This window comes from Arachis ipaensis, chromosome B7 (assembly GCF_059453495.1).
Source record: "Arachis ipaensis isolate K30076 ecotype BB chromosome B7, ASM5945349v1, whole genome shotgun sequence".
In the NCBI taxonomy this organism is placed as follows: Eukaryota; Viridiplantae; Streptophyta; class Magnoliopsida; order Fabales; family Fabaceae; genus Arachis; species Arachis ipaensis.
In genome coordinates this window covers 8,408,031-8,421,698 of record NC_142442.1, presented here as the reverse complement: position 1 = coordinate 8,421,698, position 13,668 = coordinate 8,408,031, and the positions used below count along the sequence as shown (strand labels likewise).

The 13,668-nt window shown below is 34.4% G+C and overlaps 3 protein-coding genes and 1 pseudogene across 4 annotated transcripts; 2 read left to right on the top strand and 2 right to left on the bottom strand.

The window, feature by feature from the left end:
• Window positions 1–834: 834 nt before the first annotated feature.
• Window positions 835–1,936, bottom strand: LOC107606688 (putative galacturonosyltransferase-like 7 pseudogene; annotated as a pseudogene).
• Window positions 1,937–3,149: 1,213 nt separating this feature from the next.
• On the top strand, window positions 3,150–5,622 carry LOC107608920 (HMG-box (high mobility group) DNA-binding family protein). The gene is made up of 7 exons (XM_016310707.3): window positions 3,150–3,447; window positions 3,535–3,696; window positions 4,210–4,297; window positions 4,382–4,468; window positions 4,771–4,830; window positions 4,939–5,011; window positions 5,344–5,622. Exons 1-6 carry the CDS (start codon window positions 3,371–3,373, stop codon window positions 4,972–4,974), a joined length of 510 nt encoding a protein of 169 aa, XP_016166193.1. The 5' UTR covers window positions 3,150–3,370; the 3' UTR covers window positions 4,975–5,011; window positions 5,344–5,622.
• An 812-nt stretch (window positions 5,623–6,434) lies between these two features.
• On the top strand, window positions 6,435–9,769 carry HEME2 (Uroporphyrinogen decarboxylase). 2 transcript variants are annotated; one of them, XM_088492960.1, is made up of 7 exons: window positions 6,435–6,482; window positions 6,521–6,839; window positions 7,345–7,460; window positions 7,844–7,954; window positions 8,070–8,258; window positions 8,732–8,857; window positions 9,127–9,769. In XM_088492960.1, the coding sequence occupies exons 2-7, from the start codon at window positions 6,704–6,706 to the stop codon at window positions 9,640–9,642; spliced, it is 1,194 nt and encodes a 397-aa protein (XP_088349086.1). In that variant the 5' UTR covers window positions 6,435–6,482; window positions 6,521–6,703; the 3' UTR covers window positions 9,643–9,769. The 2 variants fall into 2 exon arrangements, with proteins under 2 accessions (XP_088349086.1, XP_088349085.1); XM_088492959.1 differs by lacking the exon at window positions 6,435–6,482 and having other exon boundaries at window positions 6,612–6,839; window positions 7,339–7,460.
• A 121-nt stretch (window positions 9,770–9,890) lies between these two features.
• On the bottom strand, window positions 9,891–13,468 carry LOC107608918 (indole-3-glycerol phosphate synthase, chloroplastic). The gene is made up of 10 exons (XM_016310705.3): window positions 13,009–13,468; window positions 12,288–12,551; window positions 12,016–12,192; window positions 11,656–11,730; window positions 11,503–11,547; window positions 11,261–11,425; window positions 10,753–10,831; window positions 10,565–10,647; window positions 10,406–10,474; window positions 9,891–10,301 (listed from the first exon to the last, which is right to left on the bottom strand). The coding sequence occupies exons 1-10, from the start codon at window positions 13,141–13,143 to the stop codon at window positions 10,215–10,217; spliced, it is 1,179 nt and encodes a 392-aa protein (XP_016166191.1). The 5' UTR covers window positions 13,144–13,468; the 3' UTR covers window positions 9,891–10,214.
• Window positions 13,469–13,668: the final 200 nt, after the last annotated feature.

Below are 13,668 nucleotides of genomic sequence, written 5' to 3'. Positions count from 1 at the left end.
TTTTTAGTTCTCACACTTTTTTTTAAACAAATGTATTTAAATAACGACTAAATCTTTTATAAAATTTAATTTTAATATACTGATAATATAAAATAATTTTATATGTGCATTAAATTACGTATCACTACATCAGTAAAAATAATTAATTTTAATAATTAAAATATCTTCTAAAAAAATAAACATAATTAAATATCAGTGTAAAATAATTTACAAATGTCATTATATTAAAATTAAACTTATCTTTATATTTAAAAAAATTAGATATTTAATATGAAAAAAATTTATATCTTCAAAGACACTAGAAAGTAGAGTCAATAGCAAAACAAGCAAATTTAAGAACTTTAAACACTATTACTGTAAGGGTTTATTCGGGTGAACTTTTAAAAAATATATCTTTTTTTTAATTATTTTTTTTAAAAGATTTTATAAAAAAGTAAAAATAATTTTATATTTGAATATTTTATACAAATTTTTTTTTATCTATCAATTATGTTTGGATATAATAATATAAAAAAAAATTTTATTTATTTATTATATGAAAAATATTTTTTTTAAAAAAATCTTTTAAAAAAAATATAAATTATAACTTCTTAAAAAAGATATTTTTTATTTTTTAGTACTTTTATTTTTACTATTAAAAATTTACCAAACATACTAAAAAATAAAAAATATCTTTTTTTATTAAATTTTTTTTATCAAAATAATAGTACTCAACTAAATACTAATACTAATGAGTTAATAGTCAAAATCGTCCCTAAAAGATACCCCGATCTTCATTTTCGTCCCCGAAAGATAAAATTAATCGAATTCGTCCCCGAAAGATAACCAACATGGTCACGTTCGTCCTTCTGTCATCTCCTTCGCTGAGATGGCAAACGTTTGATGATGTATCCCGTTAATTGCCAGCGTGGCAGACGCCAAGTAGCACCCTCTTATTGTTGACAAGATAAGTCTTTTAAAACAATTCAAATTAGTCCCTAAATAGATGAAACCTAATCCCAAATGCAGGAGGCTCACCGGGCCAGCGTTGAGGTCCCAGCAGCTTCCCTTAGCATTATCACCTCCCAATTCATGCTGGTTCCACCAATGCTCAATGGGCCGACGTGTCCCGCGAACACCAGAAGGAACGGCGGTAAGGACCCGAGCTTGTAGATCCGTATGCTCTTCTGAACCTCCATCCACCTCTCTATCCTCTTTGTGTACCCTTTTGTCCTCCACCTCACCAAATCCATCACCATCACCATCAATCCCGTGTTGAAGTAGCAGGGCCTGCGCCCCTCAAATGTCCCCACAAAGTGGTGGTCCGACCAGAACGCCACCATGAAATACTTGCTGAAGTTGGCGTGGCAGTACTCGAGTGTTCAGATGGTCATGGAGCCCAGGCTGGGGCTCTAGAGCTTGGATATGTCGTCCACAACAACCAAATCGGAATCAAGATAGATGACTCTATTGATGCAAGTTTCGAGAAGGTCAGCGAGGTCATTTCTGGCGTAATTTAGCAGTTGCTTGACGGAAGTTGAGATCAGGTTGCGAACGATATTGGGATCGAAGTAGTAATTCTAAGATTATGAAGTTTACTATCCATGCCATAGCAACAATTTGCATGCATTGTACAAACTTAATTTAAATTTTTGCTTGGTTCACAAAGGCCACCAAAATTTACTGTATCCAAGAACCTCATTTTCAGTCCTGTATCAATGATGAAAGGATCTACCTTGATGAAATTGAGCACATCCTGATCATAGTATCCCGGATAGACTTCTTGCAAAGAGTACCATAATTTGTAAAACTCTATTGATCTAATATTGGATTTTACAAAGTTAAACTCGCCATTGGGTCTATTCTCTAAATCATATGAGCTACCCATGAAATGATGGCATGCTATCTGAAAATCTGCATCATGGTGAAACCGAGGAAATGGGTCCCTGAACCACATGATATCGGCATCCTGGAAGAGGAATACAATCACATCAATCTAATTTATACATCTTAGAAATGTATCTTGCTTCCTATATAGAGTATTTCAATTCTACTTTTTCTTTTAAATTTTTTTCCACCATGTAAAAGAAACTCAGTGTGTGTATAATGAAAGAATAGCCATTGAAATACTTACTGTGAATACAAAATTGTACCCCCATCTCAAGAACAGAACATAGGAAATTGTCCTGTTAACTGCGAAAAGGTGGATTGAACAAGGAAATTGAGATTGGAGTCAGAGACAAGGAAATGGAAGAAGATGTTCTCAGGGCAAGAGAGTGCTGGAGGATGAAGTGGACGGCGGCAATGGAGCCGGCAATGGAGTTACAGAGGTACTCGAGGTTGAGGGTTAAGGCAACATGGACAGGGGAACGGTTGCAGACGGTGGTTAGAGTGCAGTTGTTGGGACGGCATTGCTCTGCATTTCTAAGTAGCTAGGTAATCCCAAGAATTTGGGATTATGGTTCATCTACTTAGGGACTAATTTGAATTGTTTTAAAAGACTTGTCTTGTCAGCATTAAGAGGGTGCTACTTAGCGTCTGTCATGCTGCCAGTTAACGGGACACATCAGCGAATGTTTGCCATCTCAGCGAAGGAGATGATGGAAGGACGAACGTGACCATGTTGGCCATCTTTCGGAGATGAATTCGATTAATTTTATCTTTCGAGGACGAAAATGGAAATCAAGGTATCTTTTAGGGACGATTTTGACTATTAACTCTTAATATTAATCTTACTATTTTATGGGCTCTTTTTTCGAATTCTGATATATTTTCTCATTATTATATGTCAAATTGTCAATAGATATACTAGTACCAATACATTTATGATACATGTATTAATTAAAAAAAATTAATTTTAACTTTTCTTCATTTGATTAATAAAATCGATACACGTATGATAATTTAATTAGAAGAACAGTAAAAAAGACATCAAATTGTGATAGATAATCTTATTCTTTTTCCAATCGACCACCTATTTTATGAGATTATTATCAAAAAGAATATTTTATAATCTTAGAATCTAAATTATTTATCATCATATTAACTGATTTAAAGTTATAAAGACTCTAAAGTCTAAAGATAAAAAAAAAAGGGGGTAAAATATTTGGTTAAAAATGTAAATTTTAGTTAAAAAAAAAAAAAGAAATTTACAAAGTACGGAGGAGAATGCGCGCTACTTTCCCACCAAAGCTCGAAACTGTTGAGTGCTCTTCGCTACTGAGTTCGCAGTGCCCCAAAAAATAAAGCAACTTCATTTTCAATTTCAAAGCACACCCCATTTTTCAGCATCAAATCCTGATAACGATGACAGCCTCAAGTTCGAACCTTTTACTTCCCACACCAACAACGAACTATTGCATGTAGTGCTACAAACAAAGCTTCTTCATCCATGGCAGCAAGACCAAGAGCAAGGAAAAGGGTATTTCCCCTTCTACGAGCTCCAGATGGAAGCGCCTTTCAGAAATGGTATTCGCTCATTGCATGCAAACAAATCTTTCTATGTCCCTATTTTCTTTTTTTTTTTCTTCCCTAATTTTATTTATTTTTGTGTAGTGGTACGTGTGGGGTTTCTGTGGCGATTGCATTGGCTGATATTCATGATTGTGAGCACAAGATGGAGCCTAAGAGGTTTAGAGGAATGGTTGAAACTAAATCACTTCCCGAATCCAAGCCACGTTTTTTTGATCAGCCTCGTTCTGCTTTCCGTTTGTTTATGTAACTTTCTCCCTCTCTTACCCTCAAGTGTTCATGATCTTATATTTTGTTTGACCCCATGTTTGTTTAGTGGAGTATCAATGAACTTTCAATTGCGTTCTGGTGCCATGTTTGTGCTTTGACATCTTTAAAGTTTAATTTTTTGAATGTAAACATGGGGTAAGGTATTTGACTGATCCACATGAATGGTTTTATATTTGATATATGTTTAGTTTTTTGAATGTAAACATGATTCATGATAGGATAGTAAATCACCATTTGATTCATATAGCTAAGCGATGAAGTTTTATGAGGCTTTGTTGTTATAGATGGGATTCATGTTCAAACATGTTGTCAATTAAGGTTTTGCTTTATGTAGCCGTGTTCTTTCCATTTAAAAATATGATGTAGATTTAAAATTCTGTTTCTTTTTTTATGTTGAATAACTACAATCTTTGTTTGCGATTGAAATGAGGTTTTCATGTTTGGTTTGTGGTAAAATTCATGTTCATATTGATTAGCTTTCTTTGCCAGGGAACAATTTGCGGAGAATCATCAACTAAACAATTTGCTTATGGTTGAAAGGATGGGGTTTGAGAAGTGGAAAAGCATGAATGACTCGGTAAAACCTTTCGGCCTTCTAATATCTTTGACATGAAGTTTGTGTTTCCTTTGAAGCATGATTTCCTTTTTTTGTTCTTTTCAGGAGAAATTTCCATATGTATTTCATGCTAGAGTAATGGACGGTTACTACAAAGATACTTTGAGGAAGGAGGCTGAAGAGATCATAAAGGTAACAGAAAAATCTGATACACCAAAATAGTGTTTTCGTATTTGTTAGAATTGAAACTTATTTCCTCTGTTCTTGCTTAATGGTTTTGGGATCCTGAGAATTCATTGAAGTTAACACCACTTGTGCAGTTTCACTTAGGAATTTCTGAATTTGTTATGCTTAAACTATCACATTGAACAAATTGTTCCATTGTCGATCATGATCCTCAAACGGTTGTTTGTTTTACTCAAGTTTAATTGATGGTGTTCGTTTGTTTGAGTTCAAGATTCACACTCTATCCATGACAAGATGAAACGGTGCAGGTGGATGATGAGGCTGAATCAGCATTGGTTGAGAATCTTGAGAACAACGATGGCGATAAGGTTTGCCTTCTTATAAGTCATGATGGATTCCATTTTCCACTGTCAAGTTGTGCAGTTAGTTTTATATGAACATCATTTTCAGTCATGATTTGTTCGCATGGTTTACAGGCCAAAGGAAAAGTCACATTTATAGACTCTGATTAGGAGAATTAAGATGATGAATGACTGTTTTGTGAATATGGTACTTAACTTTCTTCCATTCTCCTTGTATCTGTTTTCTTTTTTTTTTTTCTGCTTAATTCTTATTCAACTTGTCAATTTCTTTTTGGTACAATTCGACTTGCATTTAACCCCGAATTTCAATGCTATTGTGTCTATTAAAACCTTTTATTCCCCTTTCTAATGTCTGCATGTTTATATGTCCATTGAACAATAATTTCCTAGGCGAATTACATGAACTACTTAAACTGTGTATTGAGATCATTGTGAATATATAAGGATCATAGTATTAGCAATGATGGAAAATTTTAGTTACTTCCAATTTCTAAGCTATTTTATTTGTCTGTTGTACAGAAACGATATTGGTATGGAGTTTTGTACCAATGAAGATCTTTGCATCATGGAGCTTGAAGAATACAATCTCTCTTGGTTTTTTTTGTTGATATGTAATTTAAGATAAAGAGTGATGGTTTTCATCAATCCATATATATTTTGGTCAAATGTTGGTCCATAGCAATTAGCCACTAGCCAATGTAAATGTCTTCTATTGTAATGAGATCAAATCACTTAATATGAAATGAATATAATGCTTTGATGTTGCTAGATGAAAAAAGTTGAGGTTGCATGTTTATATTGTGCACAATATCTTTTATGACTGAAGCTTGAAAGAGGACTTTGTAGAAAATGTGGATGTCTGTTCCTGCTTTTTCACAAAAAATGATAAATAAAAGTAAAACTATAGAGATTCTTATCCCCTAAAAAAATTAACTTTTATACATAAAAAAAAAAAATCAAGTAAACTTGGTTAAAGGGAAACCAGACCTTAGATTAAGAACTTCACCACCAGCAAGATTATTTATAGTAAGCTTGTCCAATGTTGACTGGCTTGTTTAGGGCATCATGAAGAGTATTCAATGATAGGTTTTTGAATGTTTGCAAGTCATAGCAGGAAAATAATGTAACTGCTAAATAATATAGTACTTAGCTTCCTATATAGTATATAGGATAAATTACACTCACAGTTTATTAAAATTACACAATTATTTTATGTGACTAGTATATTAATATAACTAATAGATTTTTATACTTGTAGTTTTCCCTTGTGTATTAGTATTTTTTATTTTATTTTGTTTTCTATAATTGCAAAATTTGCAATGACAAAAATGCCATTCATTAACGTTAAAAGAAAATGAGTTTTTATGATTGTTTTTCCCTCTTTATGATTTCTCTCTGCATAGAGAGGTTGTGGAGATTAAAAATGACTTTCTTACAACTTATTTTAATGCTATTACAACTCAATTATGTAATAGACAGAAAATGAGTATATACTAACAAATAGAAAATTATTATGTGTAATTTAATAATTTATCCTAGAATTAAAAAAACAGAGAGAAAAAAAAAACCTTCCTATACAGTATATACTATCACCTGTCGGAAAAGCAAGAGTTAGAAATTCTTTTAAACATAAAAATATAATTTAGTATCAATTGATAGTAATATTTAGTCACCAAAAAAAAAAAAAAATTGATAGTAATATTTATGTTTCTGGAGGAGTAGGGTAGGGAGTGCTGACATGGCGAAAGTCAATGTCTAGTGGATTCTTGCAAGGATCAGATCAGGTTCTTGATTGATTTCCCCTTTTTGTTATCTCTCTTTCCCTTTGGTTTTGGCCAACCAAAAGGGACACCCAACACTTCAATCTTCAGCCTCAGCCATGTCCTGCATCAACACCACTTTCACCTCCACCATACTCACTCCCAATATTCCTTCCTCCACCCCCAGAAGAACTACTTCTTCAAGTTCCAATTTTTCCTTTAAATCTAGACACCCAATTACTTGCTCCATTGGAGGTAATCTTCCCTTTCTCTATATCACTCTTTCCTCAATTGTTCTTTTTAATTTTTTAATCCAACATTGAAATTGTGTTAGCTTTAGAAATGTAGGTTTGTGAATTATGCTTGTGTTCTCGCAGAATTGTTTTTTTTTTTTCCCTCCTTTTTGTGCTTTTCACCTGTTCGACCTAATGCCAGCTCATTTGTAGAATACTGGAAAGTTAATGATTTTGGTTTTTAAGCATGTCATTTTTGCAGCTTTTTAGGGTAATTTTGCTGTAGAATTATCCTGCCTAAAGATAGAAGATTTGTAGTTTAGACAGCTCAGAACTCTAGTAGACAGATTTTGTTAATCCTATAAAATGCATTCATCCAACATTTCACAATGCTGACACCATGTTTCTTCGTTTTCAACAGTCCATAGCAAAAGTCTTGATTTTGTATTGATGTCTTCCACAGAGAGTTTAAGTGATTTTTGAGTTTGTCTGGAATCTGAATTCTTGAAAATTACATGTAGGAGCAGTTGCTGAAGCGAAGGCCACAGCTGCTGCTGAACCACTTTTGCTTAATGCAGTTTGTGGAGAAGATGTTGAGAGGCCCCCGGTTTGGCTCATGAGGCAAGCAGGGAGGTACATGAAGGCAGGTTTATGCAGTTAATGGTTCTGTTTGCATTATAGTTTTCGGCATTTGGGAATTCATACAATGAGAACAACTCAATTGTAATTTGCATAGATTTGTCTTTAGAATTTGATGTTTCAAATTTTCCTACTTTCTTTGTCATGTGCAAATTTAAATGTCAATATGTCCTTCAAGTACGAAATTTGCAATTGCATCAATAGAGTTATCAGTTCATGCTGGTTTTCATCCTGCATTAATTGTGGTTTGTGAGTTTAGGTACTGAAATTTTGATTTTAGATTATTGTGGCTTGCAATGTAGTTGACTGTAGTATGCACAATTCACTGCAATATGAGTTTTCTTCTTCGCTGAAAGTAGTTCTAATTTACCGAACTTTATTAAACAGAGTTACCAAATCATCTGTGAGAAATATCCCTCATTTCGCGAAAGATCTGAAAATGTTGATCTTGTAGTGGAAATTTCATTGCAACCATGGAATGTTTTCAAGCCTGATGGGGTAAGATAACTCTCTTAACGCTCATTTCTATACTTATTTATGGCATTGTGTTATGATTTTCATTTCATCATCATTCAATAGCAATAATAGTTTGCTTCGTATGATTGTGCGACAGGTGATTTTATTCTCGGACATTCTTACCCCACTTTCCGGAATGAACATACCCTTTGATATTGTGAAGGGTAAGGGTCCTATCATATTTGATCCGATTCGCTCAGCCGCACAGGTCGATCAAGTGAGAGAGTTTGTTCCTGAAGATTCAGTTCCTTATGTTGGTGAAGCACTTACAATTTTGAGGAAAGAGGTATCTTACTGGTCCCATTCCCGTTTAAGAGTTTCCACGTATTTGCTTTTGTTCATTCAGGCTGATTTTCTTTAACACCATCATCATTTCAGTACAGTCAAACACAAAGGAGAGGAAATTATTTGTCTATTAACATTTATTATATGACACATGGCGTTTTTTAATCCAAATAGGCAACCTTATTTTGTGGGCAAGGCTTAGTTGTTGTTGTTGTAAAGTCTAGCTGTGTATTACTATATTATGGATGGATACTGACTGTGTGGCATTGGTGGAAGGTTGTAATGACATGAAAATTGCGATTAATGTCATATGTCATTAGATACCCAAATAAGTGTATAATTTTGAGAACTCATCAACCTATTTAGCTCTAGAATGTTGCTTTTAAGATAATTTGGTTGATATTTATGTCTCATGGTACAAAACTACTATTTCTCTGCCCTTATTGAATATCAAAAGCTGTATGATGATTGCAGGTGGATAATAAAGCAGCGGTTCTTGGTTTTGTTGGGGCTCCATTCACCCTCGCATCATATGTGGTTGAAGGAGGCTCATCGAAACACTTCTCAAAAATAAAGAGATTAGCTTTCTCCGAACCCAAGGTAAACACATTCTTGTTGGCCTATCAGTAGTTACTTGGACATGATGCTAGAAGTCTTCAGCTCTGTTGCGAATCTAAGACTTAAGCTTGATCCTATTCATATAAAGTGAAACATAAACAGAAAATAAGATTTTATTATTTTTACTTTTTTTCCTTTAAAAAATTTTGTAAACATAACATTGAAAGTGAAAATAGGAAACAAAAACAAAAGCAAATATGTAGTTTGCTTGTAACTTCCATGCCTTTAATCGAACCATGATCCTTCCACAGGTCCTCCATTCATTACTACAGAAATTCACATCATCAATGGCAAGATATGTTCAATACCAAGCCGACAACGGTGCTCAAGCGGTTCAAATCTTCGACTCATGGGCCACAGAATTGAGTCCAGTCGATTTCGAAGAATTCAGCTTACCGTACTTGAAGCAGATTGTAGATACTGTGAAGAAAACTCATCCAGAACTACCTATAATCCTCTATGCGAGCGGTTCAGGGGGTTTGCTTGAGAGGCTAGCATTGACAGGTGTCGACGTAGTTAGTTTGGATTGGACAGTGGACATGGCCGAGGGACGAAAAAGGTTGGGTGCAAACATGGCAGTGCAGGGGAACGTGGATCCTGGTGTTCTTTTTGGTTCAAAAGAGTTCATCACTGAGAGAATAAATGATACTGTGAGAAAAGCAGGTAGAGGGAAGCATATCTTGAATCTTGGTCATGGAATTGTTGTAGGAACTCCTGAGGAGAATGTAGCACATTTTTTTGAGGTTGCCAAGGGAATCAGATACTAGGGAGCTAGTAGCTTTTGTAGATTCATTCTTCTCACTTAGTTTATTTATTTGAGTCCTTATTAGTATTTGTGAGAAATTTATATATCATGTATTTATAAAGTGCCATGTCTCATGGTTGAGCTTTAAATCTCTGAATCTCGGAATGAATTTAGAAAATGTGATACTTCAAGTGAGCAAAGGGAAGTAGAATCAAACTAGAGAGTACCTAAACTTGTAACTTATGTTATTCTACTAGTTATTCACACTGATTTGCTATGATCAATAATCACACATGCAAACAGAATTCTTATAATGAAAGAACCAATAATTCTTTACATTTACAACACAGCCACAAGAATAAGATTAAGGAACAATGGAACATGCTAAGAATTTATGTAAGATTGAATAAATCCAATGGGACAAAACCATATATTTGGTTGAAAAGCATCCTTAGATATACATTAATTTATTTTGGCATAAGTTTACTACTAATAAGAGTTTGATAATTTAATACAATAAAAGGTAGAAATGAGCAGATCAAGGACTCTAGCAAAATCTGTTGACTCAAATATCTCAAGAAATGTTTGGTGAATTCAACTGAGAGATATATCTTTGCCAAAGAGGTTGGTGATTCCCTTCCTAGGATCGTTTTGTTTCACAATAGACTCTCCAACCAATACCTGCATAAAAGTAAAATTGGCACATTAACATTATATGATACAATTGGTTACAAAAATTTAAGTCAAAATCACTTTTATGTACATATTAAACTTGCAATACTTACAGCTTTAACACCTGCTTCTTGCACATATGCAATATCATTTGGTGTGAAAAGACCAGATTCTCCTACCATCTGAAGAAGCCATAAAACCATTAGCAGGGTTAAGAAGATTCAGATAACATCACTTTAATTTAACTGCAATTAACAGAAAAGGCTACTTACAATTATGTTTCTCTCACGGACTATCTTGCCTCGCTCTCCTTCGAGAAGTTTCTTCGTATTGGCAATATCCACCTCGAATGTTTCTGCAAGCCAATAAAGGTAAATCAATCATTGATGATCCTAGCCTCAAAGTTTAGATATATTCACAAATTGACCAAAAAGGATGAAAGACAAATAATAACGCCTACCAAGATTCCGATTGTTGATGCCAATAAGCTCAATCCCCTCTATGCCAAGAACACGATCGAATTCCTTCTCGTCATGCACCTAGAAGAAACCAATCATAAGATTTTCAAAATAAGAGAAGGTTTCTTTCCTCCGAGCCATCATGAAATAAAACGTTCGGTGCACAGTTGACCTATGACTATGAGGTAATAACAAACAAGAATATGCCAAACAGATTGAGTATCACATTCATGAAACCTTTTATAGCAATTCATGGTTTCAGCCTAAATACCACACAACAATCAAATTCTTGTCTTAAAGAAAGAAATCATTACGTTAATGAATTAAATTTGTATATATGCACTATTCACACCTCAACTCATATCAGGTCCACATAAAAGACAAGTTTACACTATATAATATGATTGAATTCAAAATTAACATCATATATCAGTAAAATCACAAAAGGTTCCATTAGTGTTTGATGTTATATGAAATTAAGGGAACAAAACAAAGAAACACAACCGGTACCTCAACAAGTGCTGCCAGTCCAAGTATTTTGCATATCTTAATCATGTATTTTATGTCAAGATCAGGCAAAACAGCAGCAATTAAAAGCACTGCATCTGCACCTTTGATTCGAGCATAATAGAGTTGCCATGCATCTATGATGAACTCTTTGCACAACAAAGGACACTGCAAATTTTTTTAAGAGTCAATAACATGGCCTACATAAAGCATGAAACCACAGTAATGCAATTCAGAAAGCAAACCTTTACTCCAGCCTTTCTTATTAGCTCAAGGTTTTCAAAGCTTCCCTGAATAAATAAACCAGGATTAGTTTTTATTTAGCATCGGAATAAGACCAATTTCTCACTTGACCAAATATTATAGAGTTTCTAACAAATTTCAAGTTAGTTGTTTACCTTAAAATACTTTTGATCTGTCAGAACACTTAGACATGCCGCTCCACCTCTCTCGTAAGCTTGAGCAATTTCAACCTATAAGATCAGCAATCAAGAGCATATATCATGAGGGACGAAACAACTCATTTTGGTGGTCATGACAAAGGGATAAGAACAATTCATAGTGTATGAGGGAAGCAAAAAGCTTAAGATGTTTGAATGAAGAAATTGATACAGCATGAAATCATTTAAGACCTATCACTGCAAACATGACTCAAATCAAGCACCTATGATGTAACAAGTCCAAAGCTGTTACAAAGAAACAAGAAACATAACAATTCTAGCAATAAAAACAATAGCAGAAAAACAAAATGAACTTACTGGATCAAAGTTCTCTCTCAAGACACCTCTACTTGGTGAAGCCTTCTTCACTTCAGCTATCAATCCCGGAAGTCTAGTTCGCTCATGTGCCGCCCTCAAAGCACCAATAAAATCCCGCACAGGAGGAGCATTTTCAAGGTCCTTCTTCAGAGAAATGAGGGGTTTTCTTTCTTTAAGCTGAAAATCAAATATTACTCAGCATTAAAGCAGTTTTTTCCAGAATATACATATATACAGAAAAACCGAGAATAAAGCAAATCAACCATCAGTACCTGTGAAACTTCTACATCCTTGTTCCACACAATCTCTTCCAAAATGTTACGGGGCGTATTGCCCTCATTCTGCAATCGGAACTCGAAGGGTCCTACGTAATGCAAAGGGGGTCCTGTTGGTGGTCTCCTCCTTATCCTGATACCCTGGCTAGCAGCAACTTCATCTTGGAACATTCCCACTTCCCACTCCTTCACTTTCAGTGCCTCTACCACAGATTCAGCAGAGGTTGCAGCAATTGTAGCCGAACCCTCAGTAGACTCCACCTAATCAAACCATCCACAGAAACAAATGATTAAAAAAACTGATCAGGGTTCCTCCAAAATTGAAAAAAGTGTTCTGCACTCTGCATTCCAATTGAACCCAAGTTCTACTTCTATAACACATATTAACATTCACAGCATATTAAGGCTAATTATTACAATCAGTTTCATCATTTGGACTAGTCAAATTCATGTGGTTGCAATTGATTTATTCCAATGGTTCTAATCTAAACTTATCCTAATCAGTGAACCACAAGAAATCCAACTTAAGAGACAATAACACATGATAAAATCAACTGGGATTCCTCATAAGTACAAGATTCTGCAATTCATACACCAATTGAACCCAAATCCAAAATGAAAAATCAACATACCCACAAAATTAAGAGATACCCATATCAATGCACAACAAAACCCCAACAAAAGATATAAAATTTATGGTAATAATAAAAAAAATCACCTGAGCACGGACAGAGAAAGTGAAAAACGGGTTTCTTCTAGAAACATTCACTTGGGTTGAGGTAATCCAACTTCTAGGTCTGGAAGATGATGAAAAGGCCTGAAAGGGTACCTTGAGGGAGGTCAAACCTTCCATCTTGAAGCAGCAACAGCAACAGCAGCAACAAAAGATTAAAGCTTTGAAGAGGGTGTGTTACAAAAACAAACCTTGGACTACAAATAATGGAGCAACGTAAGAGGGAAGAACAAGTTTTTTGATTTTGGGATGTGTGGTTTTTATATATGTGGCATGTAACACGTGCGGCTCAGGCTTCTTTTCCGATGACAGAATCTGTTGTTGATTTGTGTTTTCTGGCTGATACATGATTTAGTTGGGGATTCTGGATTTTGAACATGAGGGGAAAATGGTGCCAGAAAAAGAAAACTCATAAATTGTAATAAATCAATTTATTAATATTATTTTATTGGAAACATTTCAAGTGTATCGAGAGAACTCGTGTACCAGTTATTTTAATCGTTGATTTCAATTAATATTTATTATATATTTTTTTATAATTCAGATCAACGATTAAAATAGTACCGGTGCACTTGAAATGTTTCCTATTTTATTTTATTTATTAGATATTCATATGTATCTGACTATCTGTGCCGTTGTGTGTTA

Excerpts from the sequence above, each read along its gene's own strand:
- LOC107608918 (XM_016310705.3), bottom strand. The coding sequence starts at position 13,143 with ATGGAAGGTTTGACCTCCCTCAAGGTACCCTTTCAGGCCTTTTCATCA. Across the intron at positions 12,552-13,008 it reads CTTTCTCTGTCCGTGCTCAG|GTGGAGTCTACTGAGGGTTC; the intron begins GTGATTTTTTTT and ends TGGTTTGATTAG. Across the intron at positions 11,731-12,015 it reads TGAGAGAGAACTTTGATCCA|GTTGAAATTGCTCAAGCTTA; the intron begins GTAAGTTCATTT and ends CTGATCTTATAG.
- LOC107608920 (XM_016310707.3), top strand. The coding sequence starts at position 3,371 with ATGGCAGCAAGACCAAGAGCAAGGAAAAGGGTATTTCCCCTTCTACGA. Across the intron at positions 4,298-4,381 it reads GGAAAAGCATGAATGACTCG|GAGAAATTTCCATATGTATT; the intron begins GTAAAACCTTTC and ends TGTTCTTTTCAG. Across the intron at positions 4,831-4,938 it reads AGAACAACGATGGCGATAAG|GCCAAAGGAAAAGTCACATT; the intron begins GTTTGCCTTCTT and ends CATGGTTTACAG.
- HEME2 (XM_088492959.1), top strand. The coding sequence starts at position 6,704 with ATGTCCTGCATCAACACCACTTTCACCTCCACCATACTCACTCCCAAT. Across the intron at positions 7,461-7,843 it reads AAGCAGGGAGGTACATGAAG|AGTTACCAAATCATCTGTGA; the intron begins GCAGGTTTATGC and ends TTTATTAAACAG. Across the intron at positions 7,955-8,069 it reads ATGTTTTCAAGCCTGATGGG|GTGATTTTATTCTCGGACAT; the intron begins GTAAGATAACTC and ends ATTGTGCGACAG.